We start from the raw sequence: 25,994 nt of genomic DNA, 5'->3' as shown, positions 1-25,994 counted from the left end.
ATTTATTTCCATTGTAGTCCTCAATGGCGAGACAAAATAGCATTCCATAAAAACAAAACAGCCAGCAGGAGCTAAATGCGGCACCGGCTACATGTTTCAAAGACCGCTGGCATCTCTTGATGCGGTTTCACTTGGTTGAGCTTTATTTATTCAGGAAGTCTCACTGAGATTAAGATCTCTTTGGTAAATGAGACATGAAAACAAAGCAATCCAAAGTTGAGTCCTCGCTTCCTTTTCACAATGTTGACTTTGGTTATTAAGGCACATCTTCTAAAAAAGAAACCTCAGTGCATTGATGAGTGTTAACTCTGATGATATTACAGTTAGAAATATATCACAGTAACACGACGCGGCATCGAGACTATAAACTAAAAATGAGACAAAGAGCAGAACATCTGAATGTGATCTTTGAATACATTCACAAATCCATCACAATAAGAGCTAAAACATAACATGTTTAGCAGGTATAATGTTCACAATATGAGTATAGTGTGTTAGCATGCTTACAGTTACTAATGAGCACAAAGTACAGCATCGAGCCAAAGGACTTCAGTGACGGAGCATCCGGCCCATCTGTAGCTGCACCTACAGTATACCTGCCACATCTGTTCCGTACTCAGGATCCATACTAAGTGGAGAGTCTAAGCTACAGGTGCCATTAAAACAACCTCAGTTCCTCTTTCATTGACAGATTCTGGCCCCCCCCCCCCCCCCCCACACACACAACAATCCCTTCCGTGTAGATTTGTTTCCAATACACTGTAGCACTGACAGCGTTGACTACAGTGCATTCACTGGAACGGTGTCGATACCAGTAAGCTCAAATATTGATTTCTGCTCAAGCCACAGTCGGTGATCAGTGAGATTTGCGTTATTAGGTTGTAAAAGGAGTCGTGCATCACGGGACATTGTATCTATATGTCCATGAGCAGTGTATAGAATATATACTATAGGTGAACAGCTTTAGATGTTTTTGTGTGTTGTATAAACTGAGCACATGAGCCTATAGACATGTGTTGCTCTGTTATTCAATACTAATTTTGTTAACATACAAATGGTATTTAATATGTGGCTAATATACAGGTCAGTGTTTCATCCTGTTCTTCAGAAGGCTCCTCTTTCTACTCTGAAAGCATGGCGCCCTCATCTGGTCAGAACAGCACAGCACAGTGTTTCACTTCAGTTAGTGTATCTACAGTATTCTGCGTGTTAAAGTTTTGGTTTCAAGATTTTTCAATCTCATTTTGCAGCTGTAAATAGACTTCATTTGAGCCAGTGGGCTACATGTAGTAGATGTGTAAAAGGTTTTTATAGAAAATATATATATTTGTACTTTTGTTTAATGGAAAAAGGTTGAGAGACAAGATGCTGCATGATGCTTAATTCATAATTTAGCAGTTGATAATGAAACATGTATGTTGTGTGTAAGATCTTGCTGGTTGGGGCGTCACAGTATACGGTCTGGTGGTCAACCAGCAGAAGGTAGTGCTCAACTTTCAGGGGCCAGGAATCATCATGTGTCAGCATTTGTGTGCTGCCCCCCTTACTGCCTCTTCCTGTGGTGTGGACTACTGGACACGCACTCACGTGACAGCTAAGACTATTTTAGGTGAAGCATCTGGTCATTTGATATTTTACTGTAGAATTATTGCCTCAAGTGTGCCTCTTGCATCAGTTACTGGTTGTTGCTGTATTTATGGTTTCCTATAAGCTGAGTGAATCCCCCCTCTCCCGTACTTTGTACTTCCTCGTAAAAATTTTGGCGACAGCGCCCAGTTTAGGATGGATGATTAACAATCTTGCACAGAACACTATATCTCACAGCAGATCTGTCTTTGCGCTACATGCCTTTCTTTAGGCTTGTTCTACTCAGCAGGGCAGCGGATGAGGAATACAACTGATGGCTATCCTCAGACTCAACATGGGAGAAGCTGCCTTCAGGTTTTTCCTGCCAGAAAGGGTTTATTTTAACCCAAATCATGATATTTTCCCAACCGTAATTAAAAAGATTTGTCGCCTAAACCTAAGGAGATTTCTGGCAGAAACCTCTCCCATTGTCCATGACAAGCTGTGTCCCAGTTAAGGACATATCCTGGTAGACACAGGTTCAAGGACCAAGGTAGAAACTTGAACATGCCCTTTCCTCTTACAAATTATGCGGACGTTACTCTCAAAAACAACAACCAGGTTGTAAATAACAATTTTTAACTTATCAATGATTAACACTTAGTAACACATGTGATAATTAACATTATCACGATTAACTGAGTCAATGTGATGTTTCACTTCAACACACAATGGCCAAATTATCGAGCAGATTGACAGTAAATATCAGTAAATACGTACAGAACTAATAAACAGGGGACAGAAAACATAACTGATAAATATGCCCTGTATTATGTATCACGTAATATTAAAGACAGTTTGCATCAAGTTTACCTTTCATGAACGTTTTTGCATTTGATTGTTTTTGTTGTGCTGATCATATAATAATGGATACCTTTTCCTTATCAGACCAATTCTCTTGATCTGCAGGAACATCTCCAAGGTGCTGCTTCATGCATGCAGGTAAAGACAGTGACCTTACTTTTGACTCTTTTTCAAACCTGAAGTGCAATCTCATTTTTCACTTCTGTCACATGGTATGCTAAGATACCACTGTGTAATATTCAGATTAAATAAAGGCAGTGGGCACTGCAAACTATTTCTTTCCATTACCCACCTGAAGTATTAAAAATACAGTTAAACGGTAAACACCAATCTTCACACACTACAGTAACCTCCGCTCTCGTATGTGCTCACAGGCCTTGACGTATAAATAAATAAGCCAGTAAATGTAATACTGCTATTAAAGTAAACACATGGAGAGTTACCAATCGGTAATTGCATTGAGCTGAGAACACATTTTACCGTCTTTTATCTCTGGTTGTAAATATCTGAGCGGGCAGGGCTTGTCCTTGTATTCTCTTCTGTCTCCATCTGTTTTCTTTATATTGTTTTTCTCTTTATGTCCCATCTGTGTGCTCAGAGTTTGCCCTTTGGTCAGATGGTTGCTAAGAACCCTGTCTACTTCCTGCAGATGATAATAGATATGACTGAAACTGCCATTCATTTTATCAGGTTTTTATCAGGTTTAACAAGTTTGAAACTTATACATTTTAATCTTTCCCTTTCTCCAGGACTGATTTTAGTAAGGGGGTTAGAGTTGTCCCATAACTGCAATGGAATGAAAATTAATTGTAGACTGTTCCTATCGCTGTGTCAGGAGATATTAATAATAAATGAGCTATAAATGCATACAATAGGCACAACCTCTCTCTCAAATCATATTCTTGCTGCTGTGTGATGGTTAAGAGATATTTTATCAACTGCACAGACAAAAATGTGTTTGTTTTGAGGCAAGAAAATGACTAACTTGCAAGTTAAGTTAAGCCGGCCTCCTTGCGAAAACATGATAATTACAACTTGCTTTGTGAGAGGTACACCCAACCCAACAAATCTAGATACACCAGGATCTTACATGTTTATTGATACCTTTAATTTAATTTTACAGGTGCTGGAAATAGTTTTTACAGTTCGCCATCAAAGAGTGAAAAAACAATCTTTCCATTCTGTGCTGTCATCATCTTGACGGGAAAGCACAGCAGCATCTGGGGGATGTGAGGCTGGCCAGAGTCCGACAAGTCACTAACCCCAGCCGACTTCTTGGCCATCGAGATGTAGTCTACTGGCTAGCCTCAATTACACAACCATAAAACCCTCAGCAACTCAAACATATAGATATATATACATATGTTTATTCCAGATTGTCTCTAAAATGTTTATGTTGTGAGTTTTGTCTGTTTTTCTTCAGAGTTGTTTCAAAATGTGGACACTTAGAAATAATAAAAACTCAGTTTTTGGTTTTAAAATCAGTGATATGGATTTATCTGATCTTCAATGTCCCCAAAGAAATTGTAATGTACAGTGTCTGGAAATAATTAATAGAGAAAAAACAATCCTTTGTCATCTGATATATAAACCCCTAAGTGATAAACCTCAGTCATAAACACAGTCTATAAAACAAAACAACAACCACCAGGTCAATAAAGATGGATAATTAAAAACGCATCCAAATACTTTTTCTAGACCTCGCCTCGTCCAACAGCCATTTGTCTCTCTGGACTTTGATTTACACAAAGAGGACATGACGTCACTTGGAAGATAATTTAAGTGTAACTAAGTTTTTTACTTTGTACAGATGAAGAGTTCTCAGAAATCAAAAGTCTCTCTATGAATAGAAGCTTAAGATCTCATGTAATAACTTTCGCAGGATGCTTTTTCTGTGCAGTAACATTGTTACTCGCAACATTTTTTTAAGCTCTCTGGTTCTTCTGTTCCTGTGGTTCAACCTCAAAGCCGTCGTTGCAGTAGGGATTTAGGTCAATGAGAGCAGAGGACTTCTTGATCCTAGAGCAGACCAGTTGGTAGAGCGCCACCAGAGGGATGGAAATCACAGGTAGTACACAGAGGAGGATGATTATGGCAAACACCCAGTCGGGATAAGGCTTCATTTCAGTTTTTGGGAATAATTCCTGGAGAAAAGAAAAAAAGCATAAAATATAGAATATTGTAACATTATTTGGAATTTTGTGAAATCATTCTTTAAAAATGATTCCACTGTCTGTATCTATATCTATATCTGTGCGCTAAATATAAAGCTACACCCAACAAGTGATTAGCTTAGCTTAGCTTAACTTAAAGTCACTTTGCTCCACTAACTTTAAGATAACTCTTTCATTTATACTTATAGATTAAATTAAGGATTGGACTCAGTATTACTAAATTCTTTGCTTACATAGGCCGGGTTCCATGCGGGATACGAGGGGTGTGTCTGTGCCTGGAGTGCCACGTAGGCAACCAACACCACCAGAAGCATTACAGGACTGATCACCATCCAGCATGCCTTCCAGAAAATGTTGGGCCTCTTCCCAGTCATGAAATAGATGTCTTCACTGAAACTGTCAGAGGATACGGGAAGCAGAGTACATGTTTAACGCACTTGGATCTCAATCATCATAAGGCTGCAGAGTAACACTACAGAGTATCAAAGAGAAGAAAAGGGGTTACGTTTTCATTCCACGGCCATAAATAACTCCGGTAATCTCAAAGAAGGCAATAATTAGCAGTGGTACAGAGCCCACGTAGCTGTTGAAGACCTCCACCCAGTAGTTCCCCGAACCCAAGGTGAAGATGAGAGCCGTTAAGAAGGCTATCAAGCAGATGGCCGCTAAGGAAGTGAGAAAGAAACGTTTTTCAGGTTGTGGGACTTTAAAGGGGAAAACATGCATCCGTTTGACTTGAGACCAGCTTAAGCTCATTTGCAAGTACCTGTTAGGAGTTCATGCGGCATCCACTTGGGTATTAGATTGAGGTCTTTGATGGGCCTGAGGACTCCCTCTATGTTGCCAAACATGGAGGACAAACCCAAGGTAAAGAGCATGACGAAGAACAGTATGGCCCATATCTGCGAGCCTGGCATCTCTACCACTGCTTCAGTGAACACAATAAACGCCAGGCCGGTACCTGAAGCGCTCTGGGGAGGAAGATAAAAGAAAGGCAAGAAAGTAACGAGGAAGCATGAACTGACTGTTCATGTTTGACCGGTACATGATGTGCTGCATTCCAGGGAAAGAGAGGGGAGGCGAGAGCAGAAAGCAACTAGGATTTAAGGGGAGAGGGAAGTTAGACGAATGAAACTTGCAGGCAAAAAGAATGCCCAAGACTGGGTGCGTTTTTAAAGTTACAATACCTGGTCAAGGAATGTTTGCAGGTCACAGTGCCTCAGGTCCACACTGGCCAGCACATCTGGCAATGTACGATTCAGATACTCCACCCAGTGATCATAGTTGTCTATTGTTATGTTCTGGTCTGAAAACTCAAAGTGGTTGGTCAGAGCCAAGATGTTTCTGTAAGATGGAGTACCAAAAAAAGTATTCCTCATTAGTATCAGCAAGCAAAAACGATTTATTAGAATTACATACAATATGTACGTACTCCTTTACGCAGGAGTTGAAGGTGGTGGTAGCTTTAAATCCCAGAATGGAGAAGATGGAAATGGAGGCGTAGATAGATGTGGCGCTATTTATTACTCCTACTAGAATAGCATCCCTCTCACAGTTGTTTCTAATTGACACGGAACAGAAAAAACAAAGTCACACGCAATTCATCCAAACTTTTGTAGCGAGGGAGTTAAGCAGCTTTAGTCCTTACCTCTCTGGGTTATAGCTGGAGAAAGCTATGAGACCTCCAAAGGCCAACGAGAGAGAGAAGAAGATCTGGGTGAAAGCGTCCAGCCACACCTGAGGGTTCTTCAGTATCTCCCACTGTAGCGGTGCGAAAACACAGAACGTCAGGTCATCGTGTGCAGCATACAATCTGATGTAGCAGCAAGTGGTCAAACTCACATCAGGGGTGAAGAGGTACACCAGTCCATCAGTTGCTCCAGGCAGAGTGAGTCCACGGATCAGGAAAATAGTCAGCACCAGGTAAGGGAATGTGGCTGTCACATACACAGCCTGAAACATATAATACAGCCCCTTGTTAACTCTTTCTTTCTATGTCTTACTGTAAATGTCAGCAGTGATGTCAAATGTATGTGACTGATTTTGAAATAGGACTTTTCACCAGGCTCATTCACCAGATAAACAGACCTTTCCAATGGAAGCAATGCCTTTGATGAAGCAGACGTAGACCACACACCAGGCGCTGGCCAGACAGATGACCAGCCACCAATTCAGGGAGCCGCTGGTCTCGATGTCAGGTGTGACGTTCAGGGTCTCGCGGTACCAGAAGTAGTTTGATGGAGTGCTCTTCACACACTCCACATTATAGCCTATATGGATGCATACAAAACAAATAAAAAACAATGACAGCATCTATGAAATTCTAGAAGGGCTATGATTATTGAAAACGAATGAGATTATTTGTGCTGTTTTCCTGTCACTCATTCCACTGTGCGTGACAGGAAAACGCCTTTTTTTTATGCTCTTTTTTTTATGTCGTGCTACTGGATCCCTTTGTGCCATAAAACAATAATAAACCAGAAGCTGTGACCTGAAATGTGACCTGAAATGCCACGTAGAGCCTGATATTCCTCTTGCCTCTAACTTTATTATAACTAAAGTAGATTCTCAAACTAAATTTGACACATTATAATCTTACTTATACTATTAAATGCAATATACGTCTGTCACTGTGGTAGTAGCAATGGCCGTGTGTGACAATTAACGCTACAAGAGCAGCTAGAATGACTTGTTACCTGTGAGGTTATCATTGAGTGGACACTGGCTCCATGGCAGGGGGTTTTGGAAAGAGTGAAAGAAGTACCAGAGCACCCAGGCAAGGATGGTGTTGTAGAAAATGCCCACCAGGAATGACACCAACATGGAGGCAATTCCTATACTCACATTTTCCAGACCACAAAAGAAAAAAATCAGCTCGTGAAATAATGAAGATCTGCCAAATATAAATGCTAATAACTGTTCCTAATAATTCTAGGGCACACACCGACTCCACCCAGCAGCGGTGAGATGGAGTTCCAGACACCGATGCTGCCCATGCGGAGCCTCTGTCCTATAGCCAGCTCCAGGTAGAGCAGGGGGATGCCCTCAAACACCAGTGCTATCAGGTACGGGATGAGGAATGCGCCTGAAGACATGAAGTTATTTACCTCCCAGTTAGACGTCAGCCAGTCTTTATCAACCTACTTTGCAGAGAACATTTTAAAATAAGGTTTATTAAGATTAATGGCTGTCTGAACCATGTTAGGGAAACAAATGACAAACACTTTTTAATTACCTTAATCAAGCCATAATAAGGGAGATTTCAGGCCATGCTAAATAAGTGCACTGCAATACTGAAAAACCTTCATAATTTAAATATATTTAGACAATATGTGGTCGCTGGACTTTTTTTTTTTTTTTTTTTTAAATAAGCCAAAACAGGAGTGGAGTCAGGTAGATGAAAATGTAAAAAAACAAATCATATTAAAACCTCCACTGCTTTAAATTACACAGATATTAGGCTTAAAGTAGTCAAGAAAAAAGGTGTCATTAAGCTGATGTCAAATAGAGTGTCAGCTGACTGTTTCACTGCCTGTGGGAATCAGGAATCCAAGAATCAATAGTTGATAGACTATATGTACATTTACCGGATTGGCTGTTTACTCAACCTAACCCTGAACCGGGTCCTTTAGGATTCTGTGGGTTTGGGAAACAAGAGCTCTCTCTGGGGACTATGAGGAAGCAAATACAGGAATTGCTGCATTCAAGCAGAAATCATTCCTGATGTTTACCATGATCAATAAAACCCAGATAAGGTTCACTATTTTGGCATCAACTGGCCTAGTTCATTTGTTAATGACTAATTCAACCGAGACAGAGAAATAATCAAAAATGCTGTTGAAATTCAATTCAGTATCTTGGATAAAATAGTCTGAAACGTGTTAGAAATGCAGTTCAAAAATAACATAAGTGATAAACCGTGTAATTAACTTCATACATCTCCAACAGCAAACTTAATTAAACTATGGTGTGATGGGGAAAAATAATGCAGCTTATAAGTTAGCATCATATGATAGCATCTCACCTCCTCCATAGATCTGGCATAGGTAGGGAAAACGCCAGACGTTTCCAAGACCCACTGCAAAGCCAATACATGTTAACATGTACTGAACCTTGTTGTCCCATTTGGGTCTCTCCTCCACTCCAGAGTCTTTTGTTTTGTCCATTCTCAGTTGGCAAAAAGGCTTATCACAATTCCAGTTATGATGCAAAGATGCAACACTCCTAATAATACACCTCAATCAGGTATTATCTATTTTTATTCACTCCGTAATTCACCAACTGTTCTCAGCTCAGGATATGTCAAAGTGATGTCCAGAGCTCCCCTCTCGTCCTCTGTCTTCCTCTCTTTAGTGGGCAGTCCTTGTCCAATCAGTTGCAGCTTAGAGTCAGGGTGACAGATTTTTATGCTTTGCTTTTTATGGGGAAATCAAGCCACCAGGAAGAGACTGAAAACATTAGGCATTATGATTTAATGGTTAGTCCTCCCTGTTTTTTTTTAATGAGTGTGCTAAGCCTCCAATAATGGATAACCTGGTGATGCTGTTTCAATGTTACACGACCCTAAAGAGGACAATAATCAAGACACCATGACTGTTGTATCATGACAGAGATGTATATATATTGTATACATTTTTTTTTTTTCAATTAATCAAACCTTTCTTCAAAAGTAACATTTGTCCATTGAAATTAATCAGGAAGTGTTTTACAGCGAGTGGAAAGACACTGAGGTAAAACAAGTGGGTTACATTGTGAACCTATTTTTAAATAAAAAAATTGTGATTGGTGCAACTTTAATTATTCAATTCAATGGGTATCAATAATTCCATAATAATTCAAAACAATCAGCATGTGAAAAATAGGGTGTGCAAAGTGGTAGCATTATTTTCAGTTAACCAACAAGTACAAATCAAACAGGGACAGAGTGATTGTGCTGCATATAAAGGAGAACCAAAGCTAAATATATCAGTGATTTTGATTAAAAAAAAGCTGTGATTGTCATACCGTATAATTTCCTTGTTGTTGAACTGAATTTGATAATTTCAAGCAAAGATCATTTCTGCCCCCTACTGGTGTTAACCGTACTCTGCACTGCTGTAATCTCAGTTTCTGGAAAGTTCCTAAATGTCTTTGGCTCTGTTTCCACTCGTGGGGATGTTGAAGTTAAATGGAGACTCCAGGCTTGGTGTCAGCTTCAAAGCTCACAGTAGGCTTGAGGTGCTTCATGATCTCTGTGGCTTAGAGGCTGTAGGCCTTCAAAGCCATCTTAATATCCCTTTTCTAGTTATCCAGGTGATGGACAGAGCCTCGCACAGCGTCATTGTAAGTGGTTGGCAAGTTTCGTTCTTTGCCTCCTTCTGCAGCAAACAAGTGGATACCATCTCGTTCTCAAAAGCATGGATTTTCTGGTGCTGCAGTTTGTAGAAGTTCTTGCCTTTAAATAATTCCACCAGGACATTTCAGATGGTGGATTCTTTCACCAAAGCTGTGTCTGTGATCTGATTTGCTCTCTCAGTAACACAGTCGCCAGTCATACGTTGAAGAGGACAAAGCTGGGATGGTTTTAGGCTTTGAATTCCAGCTTTATGATTTTTCCCTTTAGGGCCGAAGACAAACCCCTGGTCTCCGCTGTGATGATCAACCAGCCAAACTGTAGTTCAGAGCTGCTACAACTCCTCATAGAAATCAGCCAGAAGTATTTTGTGTCCACCCACACAACATCTCCGTCGTACGGACAAGGTTCTTCTAAGCCTTGCTGGTAGGAGCTTTCATCCAGGATCCATGCTGCTCAAACATTTCCTCCATGCCAAACTCAGGGAGAAACTGAGAGAACAGCCGGCTCTCCTCAACACTGGGTGTCTGGGTGGTAGTGGGCTAACTTTTAGTCTCTGCCTTGTGTGTTATGAGGATGGCTATGTTGTCATGATGAGGGTTGAATCTCAGGAGGGCAGGGTCTTTACTCACCAGCTGCTTCCTCCCCTGAATAGATGTGCAACATATTTTGATAAGACTGCTCTGGAGCAGCACAGCAGCTTCCCATCTGTTGCATGGAGGAGGAAAGAGGATTCCATCCAAAGAGACACCTGGGCTGGAGCTAGCCGGTGATTAGCTTAGCATAAACATTGGAAGCAGGGGGAAACAGCTGGCCTGTCTCTTTACAAAATCCTCCAAGCAGCACCTCTACATTTAACTTATTAGCATGCTATATTTTGTTTCTTTAATCCATACATATAGGGTATCTTGCCTGCTCCATTTGTTGTGCTTTGTTAGATCTTGGTCACCTGGCCTCTACCTCTGTATTCTGTCAGTGTGAGGTCGCCCTCTTTTGGCTAATTTGCTGCTTTACATCTTTTGTCTAAATAAGTCAAGGCCCAGAAACACCAAACTGACAACACAGCGCAAGTGCAGACAAATACAGATTGATGCGTTGTTTCATGTCACCTCATGTCTATAATTAAAAACATCATCTTATTTTTATTTCATTTTATCAAGTGTGTTTAATTTTGCATTAACGATGGCATTCTATCCATGCTTTTTACATTCCTTCGATATATATTTTCCGTTATAGTACAGCATTTGTGCTGCACTTCTTGTATGAAAGGTGCCATACAAAGAAATGTATTAAAAACATTATTATCATTATCATTACTTTAAGTTTATTTAAAAGTACCTTGATTTCATTTCTACCAATGTTCTTCTTTCAGCCTTTTTTTGTTTGCATCTCTCCAAATCTTGGGGATGTGCCATATTCTAATAATATCGATAGGCCAAACGCCTCCAATTTATGATCAAGTAGGATTCAGTAGTAGCCAGCCACCATATTTCTACAGTAGCCCAGAATGGACAAACCAAACACTGGCTCTAGATACAAGCTATATTTATACAATACATTATATGTAACTTGCTCAAGGTAAAGAACATAGATGGATGGAAAACAGTACAATCTTTGTGTAAGTTACAACCGAGGTGAATACGACCACTATGATTCCCAGATACACTTACCTAGTCTCTGTTGTTGCAGCCATGAGTCTTGAATTGCAGTACAAACAACACCGAGTCTCACTTGGAAAATGTTACTTTTGGCACCGGGAACTAACCGAATTTACAATGGTATGTGGGTATGGGTTTCATTTTCTTTTGGGCTCTGCGCAGGCACCTCACCTTACCAATTATCGCTAATGCTCGGTAATTGCTCGAACTAGATACTCTGCCACAAGTTCACACATTTTCTCCGTGTCTCTTAATAACAAATGCTTTCTTCTTTTCTTCGGCTCTGTGGATAATTTCTCATAAATGTACCTGTGAAGACAAACCTAAAACAGAGTATTTATGGTTTTCAGATTTTATGCATGAATACAAAGCTAACACTATGTGACAGTATTAACCTTTGGCAAATGTCAGAAAAAACCTTGATCTTGGTTGCTGATGATGTTAATTTCTTCTGATTTCAGATCAGATTCCTTCTGGAACATGGGTGGTTGTAAACTCTATGGTTTAGAAGTGTTTATTGTGGTTATATTCATGGTAAAAATGCAGCAAAATGTTGCTTCAGTGGTCCCCGGGCTGCAATCAGCAGAGCAGATGCAGAAGACTGTAAATACTGACCAATCAGAGCAGACTAAGGGTCTGAAAGAGACAGGTGCTTATATGGACGAATTCATAAAGAGGGTTAATAGATGTGCTGGAGCAAAGACAAATGAAAAATAATGTGTTTTTTTTTATTTTAAAAGATGTAAACATGTTCTAGTATGAATATGAGAACAATATGTCTGCTTTAGGAATGTGTGCATGGATATAAAGAACACTCTTTGCAGTGGTAATTTAAATAATAGGATATCAGGAAGGAACTCAACTTATTAATTCATATTTTATTTTTTTATACTCTGAAATGTATGACCTTTTAATTAGGACACTTGGCAAACTCTTTCAATATATTTTATTTTTTCTTGCAGTAAACAAAGACCAACCTACATAATGCATACACAGGCACTGCTAGACTGGGGACTCCCGCCAAAAGAAAGACAACCGCATTGATCCATGAAGGGTACGGCACTGATGTCAGAGATGGGAACTCCTCCTGTAAACCCCAAAAAGAGTATAATTTGTTACCACCATATGCTCTACTATCAACAACTTTTACCATAAAAATGTTTGCAACAAGGCATTATTAAACAAAGAGACACCACAAGGATGGATGCTGTTGCTGAGATCAGAACTGACACACCCAAATATAAATGAACACAGATTATACTTGAAGCTTGTGTGCTTACAGATTTGGGATCCCAGACTAAGTAGGTGAGCTCTTCTTGGGTTTGTATCACCAGGTAGAAAACTAAAATAACCAGAACGATTAGAGGACTAATGAACCTCCATGTAACCTGCCAAAAGATGGAGGGCTTATATCCGACCATGAACTCCAAGTCCTCATTGAACCTGCCACACAAGAAGGTTTTGATTAGGTTTGAAAAGTTTAAAATGTGAAATTAAGTCAAGTCATCCTTGTTACAAAGGGATTAAATAGGTCAGCCATCTACATAAAGATTTGCTCAAAAACAGGCACAGCATGATGCTGCTCATGCTTTATGGTTATTTTGCAGCAAATATCAAGAAGAAAGATAACGAAAACACAGATGAACAATGAGTTGCTATAATAGTCTGAGTAAGCACTAACCTGTCTATGCCGTAGATGTATACAACAGCTATCATCTCAAACAATCCAATGGTCAGAAGTGGAACTGATCCAGCAAAGTTGTCAAAGAGAGTTACCCAATAAAGCCCTGAATGCTGCGCAAACAGGAGACAGATGATGAAGGCGACAGCACATGTTAGTCCTGAAACACACGTGCACAAAAACAAGGCGACTTGTGTTAAAACAGGAATCAGACAATCAATTAATCCAAGGTTGCAAAGCTAATGGATAGATTGATTTATCTACTAAAAAGAATACCAGTCAGCGCTTCTTGGGGCCATTTTTGAGGTAACAAGTTCAGATCTTTCAGTGGGACCACCACTCCCTCTATGTTGCCAAACAGGGTTGAGATTCCCAAGCAGAGAAGCATGATGAAGAAGAGAACAGACCAGACAGGAGAACCAGGCATCTTGATTATTGCCTCTGTGAACACAATGAAGGCCAGACCTGTTCCCTCCACTCCCTGCACAAACACAAGTTAGTAACAAAACAAATGAGATTAAAAAAAAGTAGAATAACTTGGTAATCGGATTGTTATTCATCAATACAGTCACCTCACTGAGAAGTGTCTGCATGTCACAGGTTTTGATGTCCAATCCAAGAACAGTATCAGGATAGGAGCTGTTGAGATGGTTGAAGGCTGCCTCGTAGTTGCTTGTAGTGATGTTGTCTTCAGGAAGGTCAAATGCATTTAATAATGTCACGATGTTACTAGGGAGAGCACATGTCAGAGATAAATCACTCTGGATTATTGGAATTCAGATTTTTCAAGTTTATTTGAATACAATACTCACATACATTGAAAATCCCTTAAAAGTGACCCCTTTGTTATCTTATTCCATGCAAAAATGCATTAAAAGTAGCTGATGAAGCTTCAGTAGTACTGACTACTCACTCATTGATACAGTTGTCATATTTCTCTGTGGCTCTGAAGCCAATGATAGAGTAGGTGACTGTGGCAGCATAGATTGAGGTGAAGCCAGTTATTGCTGTCAGGATCACAGCATCTTGCACGCAGTTGTTGCTTGGGAAACAGGGAAAAAAAACCGAAATAGATTCAGGACAAACATATTTGAGAATGGCTACTAGTGACAGGGCTTCTATAAATGTCTCTTACTGAACAGGGTTGTAGCTTGAGAAGGAGATAAGGCCTCCCCAAGCTAGGCTAAAGGCATAAAAGACCTGGGCACCTGCATCCAGCCAAGTTTTTGGGTTGATCAACTCATCAACCTGGAAGAGTGAGGTGTACATTGTGACGTGGCTTTGTTAGTTATATAATTGCCTTTTTTTACAATATCGATTTGAAACTTACGTCTGGTGTGAAGAGGAACTTTATTCCGCTCAGGGAGCCTTTAAGAGTCAGTCCTCGAATCAAGAAGATGGCCAGCACTATGTAAGGCAGAATGGCTGTGACGTACACTGCCTGAAGTTATGACAAGAAAAGAAAAACATTAAATTATTTGAAAAGGGGTGATTCAAGAAAGGCTATTGTTTTTGTGAAGGTTTGACAGACCTTTCCTGAAGTGCCGATCCCCCGTATGTAGCAGACACACATGACTGTCCAGGCTGCTAGTAGGCAGAGTACTATGGGCCAGTGGATTCCTCCAGAGTCGGCTATAGAGGCCGAACTATTCAGAGTCACTCTGTAAAAATAGTAATCCACAGTGGAGCTCCTTTGACACTCTGGTACAAATCCTGAAGGGGCAAGAAACAGTCATCTGCAAGTGTACAAGCCTACATCTGCACAATAGTTTGAGTGCTTAATGAGTATATCTGTGTGTATATTAAAATACCTGTCCCATTGTCATTGAGAGGACACTGAGTCCAAGGCAGTGGGTCTTGAAAGGAATTGAAGAGATACCACAGGATCCAGGCTATTAAGGTGTTGTAGTAAAGTCCAACCAATAAGGAAACCAGCATGGAGGCTATACCTGAGGAAGGCAAAATCATTATCTGAAGTTATTATTTTGCCTCTGCTTTGGACAATTTTTTCCATCGCCTATTTTACTTACCAACACCAGTCAGATAAGGGTTGATGGCTCTCCACACTCCTACACTACCTTTCCTGAGACGCTGGCCGATGGCAAACTCCAACAGCAGGAGAGGCATTCCTTCCAGCACCAGCAGAATCAGGTAGGGAATCAAAAATGCACCTGAAACAGTATGATCAGAAGCACAATTACAAACTATTTGCAAAGGTACAATAAGTCCTTCAAGGAAAATCATTTAAAAGCTAGAAACCAAAAGGTACAGGCTATTCATCAGTACCCCAACCACACTATAATTTGTCAAACAGTCATTGAAGAATTAACAGTCCATAATCATTAGATTTCACTCTCTTTTTTTTTTGATTTGAGCTTACCCCCTCCATGACTTTGACACAAGTAAGGGAATCGCCACACATTGCCGATCCCAATGCAGAAGCCCACACAGGTTAGGATGTACTGGGTTTTGTTGTCCCACTTTGGCCTGTCCCCGGCCCCCTCCTTCTCCATCCTGTCCAGATCCTCATGAGAAGGGATCCTATCATCCAGTCCTGGGTTAGGAAATACCAGTCTCATGGTTCCCCTACTGAAGCTGAGAAGTTACACTGTCGTTCGTGGAAGTCAAAGTGAGCTCTTAGTGTATGCACTCTGCAATTCGAAAATAAGTTTATGATCTTTTACTTTATCATCATGCAATGAACAGATAAGCCAACGCACACTCTGCATTTCTGTTTTTACACTACCGTTTAGTCATTCAATGTACTAATACATTATATAAATACTGCCAATGATTATGGGTAGATAACCCTGTCCCCTCACAGCAAGAAGACTCTGGGTTTAAATCCACTGCTCAAGGAAGAAGTCCACCCTTCACCCAGTTTGAAACTCTCCCATGGTCATATGAGTCCTGAGAGGAGGAGTTTAACACTCAGCCTCTTTATCAGACTCTGGTGATGAAGACAGTAGATTCTGATGAAGAAATGTTGAAACATGCTCCAGACTTTATTCAGATCATGAGTTTGATGTTTTCTTTCAGACTAAAAATGGAAATCTTCATGACAGTTAACTACGCAGTTAAGTCCTCAATATTTATAAACTCCTTAAACAATTGTTACAGATTAGTACATTTGTAAGTCCCTCTGCAATATCCAATTGTTAACCCCTTGTTCCCTAACATATTGCCTTCTTTACTTGTATATTGTAAAATTTTGTGAGCACCACTTGGGTATGAATAGGTGATCACTATTTTGACCTTGCGTAATGTATGTTGTTTTAATCTTATGAGCCTTATGGTCACACAATTATTTTGTAAGTGTGTACAGCTATGGTGTACCAAGCTGACTTGACAGAGATCTTTCAAAAGGATTCAGTCCTAATTTAAGACCTCAGCACATGGAGAGGTATATGTTTTGTGAATCATTAAAGGATAATAATCTGGCTGTTGAAGCAAGAGACAAAGTTCAGTTCGCCTGGAACATAAATCAATAAAACTTCTGTAATTATTATTATTTAATCAAGTTACTTATTGTTAGTTATTGTGTTATTTAGTATACAATGTATTAAAACAGACATCATTCCATTGCAACTTATAATATATTTAGAACTTAATAATATAAATTTACAATCTTAAATCAGTTTTATTGAACTTTGATTTATTATTCTAGTAATATTGGTCAGTGAACATCTTAACATCTTAACAGTTCCAGCCTTTAAATATTGCTGTGTGATGTCTCCCTCTCTTGGCAAATTTGTTGATCGACGTCTTCTGTTTGTTTAAACAATCATACAAAGAGCTAATGCCGTTGCATTCACTTTTAGTGCGTTGATCTCTCAGGGCCACGGGTATAAAACCTTGATGGAACAGTAAGTTGCCTTGTCTTTAAATTTGGAGAGGTCCAATACAACAAGATGTCAAATCAGCATTCTAATAAGTGCGATGAGTGCATTTAGTTTATTGAAATGGCAGCAATACATTTGCACAAAACATGATCAGAAATATGAGTACTTTACTGAAGTGCATCAATAAAACATCTGTATTGTACTTCAAGACTCTTGCATTTTGTTGTATTCTGAAATGTATGATTTTTAAAAAGTTTAGGACTGTTCTGACACTATGGTTTTCTTGCAGCAAACGAAAAACAGCCTACATAATGCATACACAGGCACTGCAAGACTGGGGACACCCGCCAGGAGAAAAATGATCACGTTGATCCATGAGGGGTACGGTACTGATGCCAGAGATGGGAATTCCTCCTGTTGATCAGAAAACAGTATGATTAGTGCATTTGGTATGCAATGGCTGTCCAAACATTGCTCAAGTATGGTTATAGACTGACTAATTGTTTATTATATGCTGTACCACAGAGGAAAAACATTTCCCTAAAAATGTTTAACGTGCAATATAATTTGTGTATTTTGCAGTAAGAAAATATGAGAGAATAAGGCAACACAGAATGGATACTTAGGATGATATATTAATTATTAATAGAGTTTGTGTGCTTACAGAATTTGGATCCCAGACTAAGTAGGTGAGCTCTTCTTGGACTTGTGTCACCAGGTAGAAAACTAAAATAACCAGAACGATTAGAGGACTAATGAACCTCCATGTAACCTGCCAAAAGATGGAGGGCTTATGTCCGACCATGAACTCCACATCCTCGTTGAACCTGCAACACACACAGGAGGGTTTTGATTAGCTTTAAAACGTTTTGAAATGTGTCATGACGTTATCCACGTTACACTGGACTTAACCCTTACATACTGTTTATATTTAATGCCTTCACAGTATGGTTGGGGTCAATTTTGACCCAGACCAAGAATTCCCTCATAGTAAGTGTCTACACCCAATTTTAAACTACAGATCTATTTAGAATGTCTAAATAGCCTATGTCTCATTAATAAATGTATGATTAATCCTTAATAAATGTTTCAGAGAGCAGGGAGAGTGTATTTTTTAAAGTTTTACAACATTCGTTTTTGGAGAAAAACATCTACTATTACACATTATCATGTCCTGTTTTACATAAGACATAAAAACATAAAAGCCATAATGATTTAAATATATTGTATCAAATTTAAAAATGGCATGAACATTCTGGAACTGTTGGAATTTATAATATAACCATATTTAATCATTGCAACCATCAAACGCTGTCCTCACTGCTATATCATAAGAAATCATAATTATCAATATTAATTCAACATTTACCACTTAGAACACAAAACATTACAAAATAAAATGCTTATTATAAACTAGTCAATAATCAGTCAGTAATCAGAGCTTTCTTCCACGTTGTCTTCCTGCTCTGACACATCCTCCAAATCACTATCAACCTCCTCATGTTGGAAGAACAGATCAAGGGCCTGTTGCGCACTAAATATTGCTGCCATGATGTCAGTCACTGAAATGGCAGCTCAGGTACCTTTATAATGTTATGACCCCTCTCCCCCCCCCCCCCCCCCCCCCCTTTCCCAACCCAAATTGACTCAAATTTGTTACTTTGTAGATTATGTTATTACATTGCAGGTGCTTGTGCTTGCAGGTGCAGATCTTGTGTCTGTGACAAGGCACCCCCTGACCTCTGGATGACTCCCTTTGTGCACCATGATCACTCCTGTGCTGTTTTACTATTTCACTGTTTCGAGGCTCCCCCATGCCACTTCAAAGACCAGCAGGTGTCTGTCTCTGCGGGAACCTGGGCAAATGTTGTTGGAACACAGACAGTTCTCATGACAGTATCGAGGTCCCCCTTGAACTCTGTCACCACTGTCCCATAAAAAATACACACAGACATGGCCTGTACAGTTTCACAGTTTCAAGATTCCCTAAAACCACCATTTTCCTTGATTTGACCCACACTGGTAGATCTAAAATCCATCTCAATAGATACGGGTTAAATTTGACCCGAAACAGCCTCAATGTACAAAAACTTGTAGCACCTGTACAAAAGTATAACATTTTAAAATATTTAAATTTTTGTGTATTTTGGGTCACTTTAGGAAAAGTCATCAAATTTCAGGCTAAAAGAATGACGTTTAGGGTATTTTTACTACTGTCAAATGTCAAAACGGGTCAAATTTGACCCTTACAGTATGTAATTATTAAATAGGTCGGTGATACAGGCCTAGTATTATGCTGCTAATACTGTATTATATGGCTATTTGCAGCAAAATCAAGATGAATGATAACAAAAACACAGACGGACAATGTGTTGCAAAAATAGTCTGAGTAAGCACTAACCTGTCTATACCATAGATGTATACAACAGCTATCATCTCAAACAATCCAATGGTCAGAAGTGGAACTGATCCAGCAAAGTTGTCGAAGAGAGTTACCCAATAAAGCCCTGAATGCTGCGTAAACAGCAGACAGATGATGAAGGCGACAGCACAGGTTATTCCTGAAAAACACGTGCACAAAAACAAGGCAACGTGTGTTAAAATACAAGCCAGAGACAAACACCAAGGATGTTTAAGTGGGGGACGAAAAATTGTCCAACTGACTGAGTTGATTTTTAAATACAAATTACCAGTGAGTAATTCATAGGGCCACTTTTTAGGGAATACATTCAGATCTCTCAGTGGGACCACCACTCCCTCAATGTTGCCAAACAGGGTTGAGAGTCCCAAGCAGAGAAGCATGACGAAGAAGAGAACAGACCAGACAGGAGAACCAGGCATCTTGATTATTGCCTCTGTGAACACAATGAAGGCCAGACCTGTTCCCTCCACTCCCTGCACAAACACAAGTTAGTAACAAAACAAATGAGATTAAAAAAAAGTAGAATAACTTGGTAATCGGACAGATATTCATCAATACAGTCACCTCACTGAGAAGTGTCTGCATGTCACAGGTTTTGATGTCCAATCCAAGAACAGTATCAGGATAGGAGCTGTTGAGGTGATTGAGGGCTGCCTCGAAGTTGCTGGTAGTGATGTTGTCTTCAGGTAGGTCAAATGTATTTAGTAATGTCATGATGTTACTAGGCAGAAAATATGTCACAGATTAGTAACTTAAAATTACTTTTTTGGAACTTACATGAAGGAATGAATTCAGATGTTTCAAGTCTATGTTAATACAATTCTCACTCAGTTAGCTAACGGGTTTCTGTACACATTCCTTCTGTCTATACTCGATATAAAGTGTCCCATTCCTAGTGTGACCGCAATGTAAAAGGTGGGGGAAAACATCCGCAGACCTTATTCTATGCAAAAATGCATGCCAAAGTTGAGCTCAAGCCCTTCCATTTATCTGTCACTGGCTAGCGGTTACCACTAAGCCCCCAGGAAGAGCGCCAGATTTAAAGCAAATTTCACATGGTGGGCAAATAGTGGGTCTAAAAAACGTTTTCCCACAGACTTATATTGGGAAAGAGATGTGCGTAACTCAACGGATACATTTTTGGGGGAATGACCTTCCCATTGCCAGCACATAAATAGCGCTGATTAAAATCATTAATACCCTCCGATTCCCCCCCAGATAAACACTGTTAGCGCTGTCAGCACTGTCAGTGCATTTAGTGGTACATTCATAGCTCTTACTGCATGTGTCCGGAGCAATGCACGCAACATTGTGGCTGTTAACTCTCCTGGGCCGGTGAACTGGGGATTGCCTGTTTGGCGTAGCTGGTGATAATGATGGATTTAACCTGTTTGTATAACAGGTTATCGTTGCAGTTGGGCGGCTTGTTGGGACTTCCGCCACAGCACTAATCGCAGCGGTTTACTGTTCATGATCGGTTAACGAGGGTCGGCTATCGGTTAGAAAACTAAATCTATACCAGCTACTTCTTCCTTGGCAAATTCTACACCCCTCTTCCAAGTTTAATGAAAATCGGACCAGTAGTATCTTCATAATCCATCTGACTGACAGACAGACCAACAAACCGAGCTAAAAACACAACCTCCTCAGCAGAAGTGAACACTTACATACGGGCACGTGAGTGAAGAGTTTGATTTACAGATGGTCAATCTGCATTTTTGTCTTAGGCAATTTATTGTTACTGAAAAATAAAAGGTCCACTTAACTTTTTCAAAACCTTATACATAAAGCAGAACTTGCAGGACTACTCTGTCCCAAAAACATTGAAATCTGCATCCTGTGAATACTCACTCATTGATACAGTTGTCATATTTCTCTGTAGCCCTGAAGCCAATGATGGAGTAGGTGACTGTCGCAGCATAGATTGAGGTGAGGCCAGTTATGACTGACAAGATCACAGCATCTTGCACGCAGTTGTTGCTTGGAAAAAGAAATAATTTAAAAAAAACAAAGATACACGTTGACTTTGGGTCTGAGATTGGCTATTACCTCTTTTCAATATGAGTGAGCAAAGTGAGAATTGAACTGCACATTAAGAACCATAACAGGACTTTTCAATGTCTCTTACTGAACAGGGTTGTAGCTTGAGAAGGAGATGAGGCCTCCCCACCCCAAACCAAAGGAATAGAAGACCTGGGCACCTGCATCCAGCCAAGTTGTTGGTTTAATCAACTCATCCACCTGCAAGAGTGAGGTATACATTGTGATGTGGCTTTGAGCAATGAGTTCTACCTTTTCAATCAAGATCTGAAACATACGTCTGGTGTGAAGAGGAACTTTATTCCACTCAGGGAGCCTTTAAGAGTCAGTCCTCGGATCAGGAAGATGGCCAGCACTATGTAAGGCAGAATGGCTGTGACGTACACTGCCTGAGGTCATGACAAGAAAACATGGAATCATAGATAATGGACATCAGTTTATTTTTATAATAAATCATAATTTGACTATTTGCAAAACCCCCTCCTCCAAATATTAATTGTTATCATAGCTCAGCAACCATAAGGTGCAAAGGTCCGTCTGTCAAGCTTTGGATTTTTCTGCATGTTAAAGTAAACTGCATGGAGCTGTACAATGAGCGATACTCTGTATCTCAAGAGTTAAGAAGGTGGGTTATTTTTTTTACCGTCTCGAAAACCAAAAATAAAAGACTCGTTTGTGGAATGGATTCAGCAGTATGTTTATTTGCTCTAACTAATATAAGCTTCAAACATTCGCATGTCCAGCTAACTAGCTTACTGCCTACATTAGTAACGGAGGGCAACTTCCAATGGTGCATTTCGTACATTATTTGTGGTATTACAAGTTACATAAAAGAGGAAATCCCTATTTAGAACTAGCACATCCATTATGTAGTATTGACCTACTGTGTAGGAGCTTATCATGGATACTACTATATCCGTGTAAGGAAAGGGCTGGCAAAGTAAGTTTGGATTTGGGCCAATTTTTCTCAAGCCATTACATGGTGGGCCAAAATTTTGGCCCACCATGTAATGGCTTGAGAAAATGTGCAACTGCAATTTGCGAGAATGTTACAGGGTTTCTTGTTGTAACTACTTAGTCAACTGCCCCACCCTGTGATTAAATAGTGTATTACAGTCAGAAACAAAACAAAAAAACACAGTTGCGTGCCAGTGTCTGGGTTTTGCACTACATTACGTAATACAATAGTATTGACAAATAATCTGGCATCTTTATGTTGAGAACCCTGCTTATTGACCACCGTCTGAAATAAAGGACCTATTGTTTTGAGAATGACTAGCCTAAATCTGTTATCACTATACATTTACTTCGTGGGAACAGAAAGGTGTAGCAACAGTAATTACAGTAGGAAGGGCTTAGCTAACGGTCAATTTACTGAATGTTCAACAAACCTTGCCTGCAGTGCCAATGCCCCTTATGCAGCAGATTGCTACGACTGTCCAAGCTGCTAGCAGGCAGAGTACTATGGGCCAATGGATTCCTCCAGAGTCGCCTATAGAGGCCGAAGTATTCAAAGTTACTCTGTAAAAATAGTAATCCACAGTTGAGCTCCGTTGACACTCCGGTACAAATCCTGTGGGGGAAACATTAAACAATGAGGCAATTTGGGTGCTTTGGTGTGCATGTATGAGCTGAAAATGTGTGTATATTCACCTGTCCCATTGTCATTGAGAGGACACTGGCTCCAAGGCAGTGGGTCTTGAAAGGAATTAAAGAGATACCACAGAATCCAGGCTATTAAGGTGTTGTAGTAAAGTCCAACCAATAAGGAAACCAGCATGGAGGCTATACCTGAGGGACAACAACATTAATTGTGATACCACAGTCACAGGAAGACAGATATTCTTATGAGTTGTTGGAGGGCCAGGGGGTCTTCTTATTTTGCCTTTTTTCTAATATGCTTACCAACACCAGTCAGATAAGGGCTGATGGCCCTCCACACTCCTACACTGCCTTTCCTGAGACGCTGGCCGATGGCAAACTCCAACAGCAGGAGAGGCATTCCTTCCAGCACCAGCAGGATCAGGTAGGGAATCATAAAGGCACCTGAAAAATGTTATAAGTGGTTGGGAGGTTGGGAACGTTAGAAACGTGTAAAAATGACATTCAGGACATCATAAAAATGTAAAAGTGGCACACTCGTTTTTCTCTCACAGAGACATAAATATATCAATATATCAATATCAATTAAAAATAGAACTGTGACTCATATCACTATCAAGCTCTCTACATTCCAAGGTTTTATGCTGGTGTGAAGATTTTGGACTAATTGATATTATAAAGTATTGCAGATGACAACATGATATAGCTCATGGGGATATTGGCATGGTATAATGTTTAATAGCAGTTTGGTATTAACTACAGTTAAAGGTTACATATTTGTTGTTATATAATTCTGTGATAGGCAAAGTTTAAGACTAGAGTTATTCACATATGCTACAATTTAGTGATTTGTTTATGCACAAAATAACATTTTTAAAACAATGTAACATTTTATTGTTTTGTATCCATCAGCATATTGTCACATTACTGTGACTCATAACATGGACTATGGACAGTGGTTGTAACCGTATGAGCTTGAACCTTCTAGTTAATAATTAACAGAAAAAAAACAGCAGATTCTACTTTTACAGTATGTATGCCTTTAAAACCTGTCCCATTTCCTGTGGCTCAATTCCAATGACCCACTTAACACACACTTTTGAAAAAAACAACACACACATACACAGAAATATATGCAGTATGAAAGAATTCCTAGCATTCAGTTCCTACCTAAACGAATATACAGCTCTGTCTGTAGCTCTTATGTCATGCTAAAGGTTATCCATTAAGATGTCTTGCTCTTGAGAATCATTAATATAACTCAATGGTGATTTCATAACACTCTCTTGTAGCCATTAATGAGTGATACATTTAACTTACTTTCAGCCTTATATAATCTTACTGAACGGTGATTTTGTTGAAAATTAAATCGTTAAGTTCTCAGGAACCAAAAGATAACTAAAAACCACTCCTTGGTACCTCAACCACACAAATCTGTCAAACACTCATGCAACAACGTTTTGTCTTACCTCCTCCATGACTTTGACACAAGTAAGGGAATCGCCACACGTTACCGAGCCCAATGCAGAAGCCCACACAGGTTAGGATGTACTGGGCTTTGTTGTCCCACTTGGGCCTGTCATCAGCTTCCTCTTTGTCCATCCTGTCTAGATCTTCATAGTTCGGGATCCGGAGATCCAGTCCTGGGTTAGGAAGTACCAGTCTCATGGTGACTACCTGTGCTGAAGCAGAGAAGTATGGTCTACCGCAGATGAAGCATTGTGTGTGAGTTTCACATGGAACACTAAGCTATCCGGTAGGAAGTTTATGATCTTTTACTTTATCTGTTGCTGGCCATATATTCACCACTGAGTGCACACTCAGCTATTTAGCCATTCAATTTAAAATGTGAATGTCAAATGTACAAAATGTCCTGCCAATCTGCTTTCAAACTGTATAAGAAGTATTAATAATTCATTTGTCTAACAGGTAAGAAGGGATCATACCCTTTGCTTTGTTAATTTGTTACTCAAGTGTTTTATTTTACAAGCATTTTCTTTAACCCCACCTCCCAGCCCCTGGTCCAGCCTAGGAGGTAGGAAAATAACTCTGGATTCGACTATTAGTACATTTTATGACTTTTAGGACCTAATAATTGAAAAATAAAGTGTTGGTAAATTGATTTACCTTAAAAATAAAAAAAGATCTGCTGATTTACAGCTGATTTACAGAAGTTATAATTCCACCATTTGGCCGCAATGTCAAATTTGCTTTTTCAAAGTCCTGGGAGCTTGGTAAAGACAGAACATTAAACCAGAGATTTCATGGTTTTATGAATAGAATTTTGTGCCTCGTTGCAACTTTTGCCAGGCAAAATCCTTCAAAGCGCAGAAACTTCACGATATTTACCACATGATTTATTTTAATTGCATACATTTCTTCAGATAGTAACCACTTCATTTTGTTCTTAGGTCTGAACTGGTGAGATGGTTATTCACAGATTATACAGTTTATGGCAGTTTAAGTGCAGTAATATACTTACACATAAAAATAAACTTTACAATAGCCCTCCACAATATACGCAACACACAAAAGTGCACTCTCATATATGTGAAAAATATAAATAGCTACAGCAAACAGTAATTTTTGCTTGGTAATAAGAGACTTCTGTTTTTGTATGGATGAGACAAAGGAGAGTTGACATGGTAATTATTGAGCTTTAGAGGTGCTAGTAGGCGTTTTTTTGTTGTTGTTACTTTTATTTTTCGACATTTTTCCTTTGTTTTCATCCTTTATGGTAAGCTAAGCTAATTGGCTGCTAGCTCTAGTTTTATATTTAGTGCACAAGCATAAGACTGCGATGGATCATTTCC

At 39.6% G+C, this 25,994-nt stretch overlaps 3 protein-coding genes and 1 long non-coding RNA gene across 5 annotated transcripts; 1 reads left to right on the top strand and 3 right to left on the bottom strand.

The window, feature by feature from the left end:
* Positions 1–4,355: 4,355 nt before the first annotated feature.
* Positions 4,356–8,770, bottom strand: LOC142972079 (sodium-dependent neutral amino acid transporter B(0)AT3-like). Its single transcript, XM_076112873.1, has 12 exons — positions 8,629–8,770; positions 7,549–7,689; positions 7,301–7,438; positions 6,693–6,874; positions 6,447–6,557; positions 6,253–6,365; positions 6,037–6,165; positions 5,792–5,948; positions 5,371–5,575; positions 5,110–5,269; positions 4,838–5,000; positions 4,356–4,574 (listed from the first exon to the last, which is right to left on the bottom strand). Exons 1-12 carry the CDS (start codon positions 8,768–8,770, stop codon positions 4,356–4,358), a joined length of 1,860 nt encoding a protein of 619 aa, XP_075968988.1.
* On the top strand, positions 5,596–11,165 carry LOC142972080 (uncharacterized). 2 transcript variants are annotated; one of them, XR_012959438.1, is made up of 4 exons: positions 5,596–6,527; positions 6,670–6,802; positions 7,540–7,669; positions 10,207–11,165. It is a non-coding gene; the product is annotated as an uncharacterized LOC142972080 (long non-coding RNA). The 2 variants fall into 2 exon arrangements; XR_012959437.1 differs by having other exon boundaries at positions 6,657–6,802.
* Positions 11,166–12,248: 1,083 nt separating this feature from the next.
* On the bottom strand, positions 12,249–15,854 carry LOC142972112 (sodium-dependent neutral amino acid transporter B(0)AT1-like). The gene is made up of 12 exons (XM_076112934.1): positions 15,656–15,854; positions 15,306–15,446; positions 15,087–15,224; positions 14,807–14,988; positions 14,606–14,716; positions 14,411–14,523; positions 14,189–14,317; positions 13,848–14,004; positions 13,552–13,756; positions 13,276–13,435; positions 12,875–13,037; positions 12,249–12,681 (listed from the first exon to the last, which is right to left on the bottom strand). Exons 1-12 carry the CDS (start codon positions 15,852–15,854, stop codon positions 12,541–12,543), a joined length of 1,839 nt encoding a protein of 612 aa, XP_075969049.1. The 3' UTR covers positions 12,249–12,540.
* Positions 15,855–17,372: 1,518 nt separating this feature from the next.
* LOC142971946 (sodium-dependent neutral amino acid transporter B(0)AT1-like) lies at positions 17,373–24,849 on the bottom strand. Its single transcript, XM_076112700.1, has 12 exons — positions 24,651–24,849; positions 23,485–23,625; positions 23,233–23,370; positions 22,971–23,152; positions 21,858–21,968; positions 21,668–21,780; positions 21,391–21,519; positions 20,104–20,260; positions 19,808–20,012; positions 19,519–19,678; positions 17,782–17,944; positions 17,373–17,531 (listed from the first exon to the last, which is right to left on the bottom strand). The coding sequence occupies exons 1-12, from the start codon at positions 24,847–24,849 to the stop codon at positions 17,373–17,375; spliced, it is 1,857 nt and encodes a 618-aa protein (XP_075968815.1).
* Between the last annotated feature and the right edge of the window lie 1,145 nt (positions 24,850–25,994).

The sequence above is a fragment of the Anarhichas minor genome, unplaced genomic scaffold (genome assembly GCF_050575085.1).
Source record: "Anarhichas minor isolate MPS153535 unplaced genomic scaffold, ASM5057508v1 ptg000051l, whole genome shotgun sequence".
Lineage (NCBI taxonomy): Eukaryota > Metazoa > Chordata > Actinopteri > Perciformes > Anarhichadidae > Anarhichas > Anarhichas minor.
This window is presented reverse-complemented; position numbering and strand designations above follow the sequence as displayed.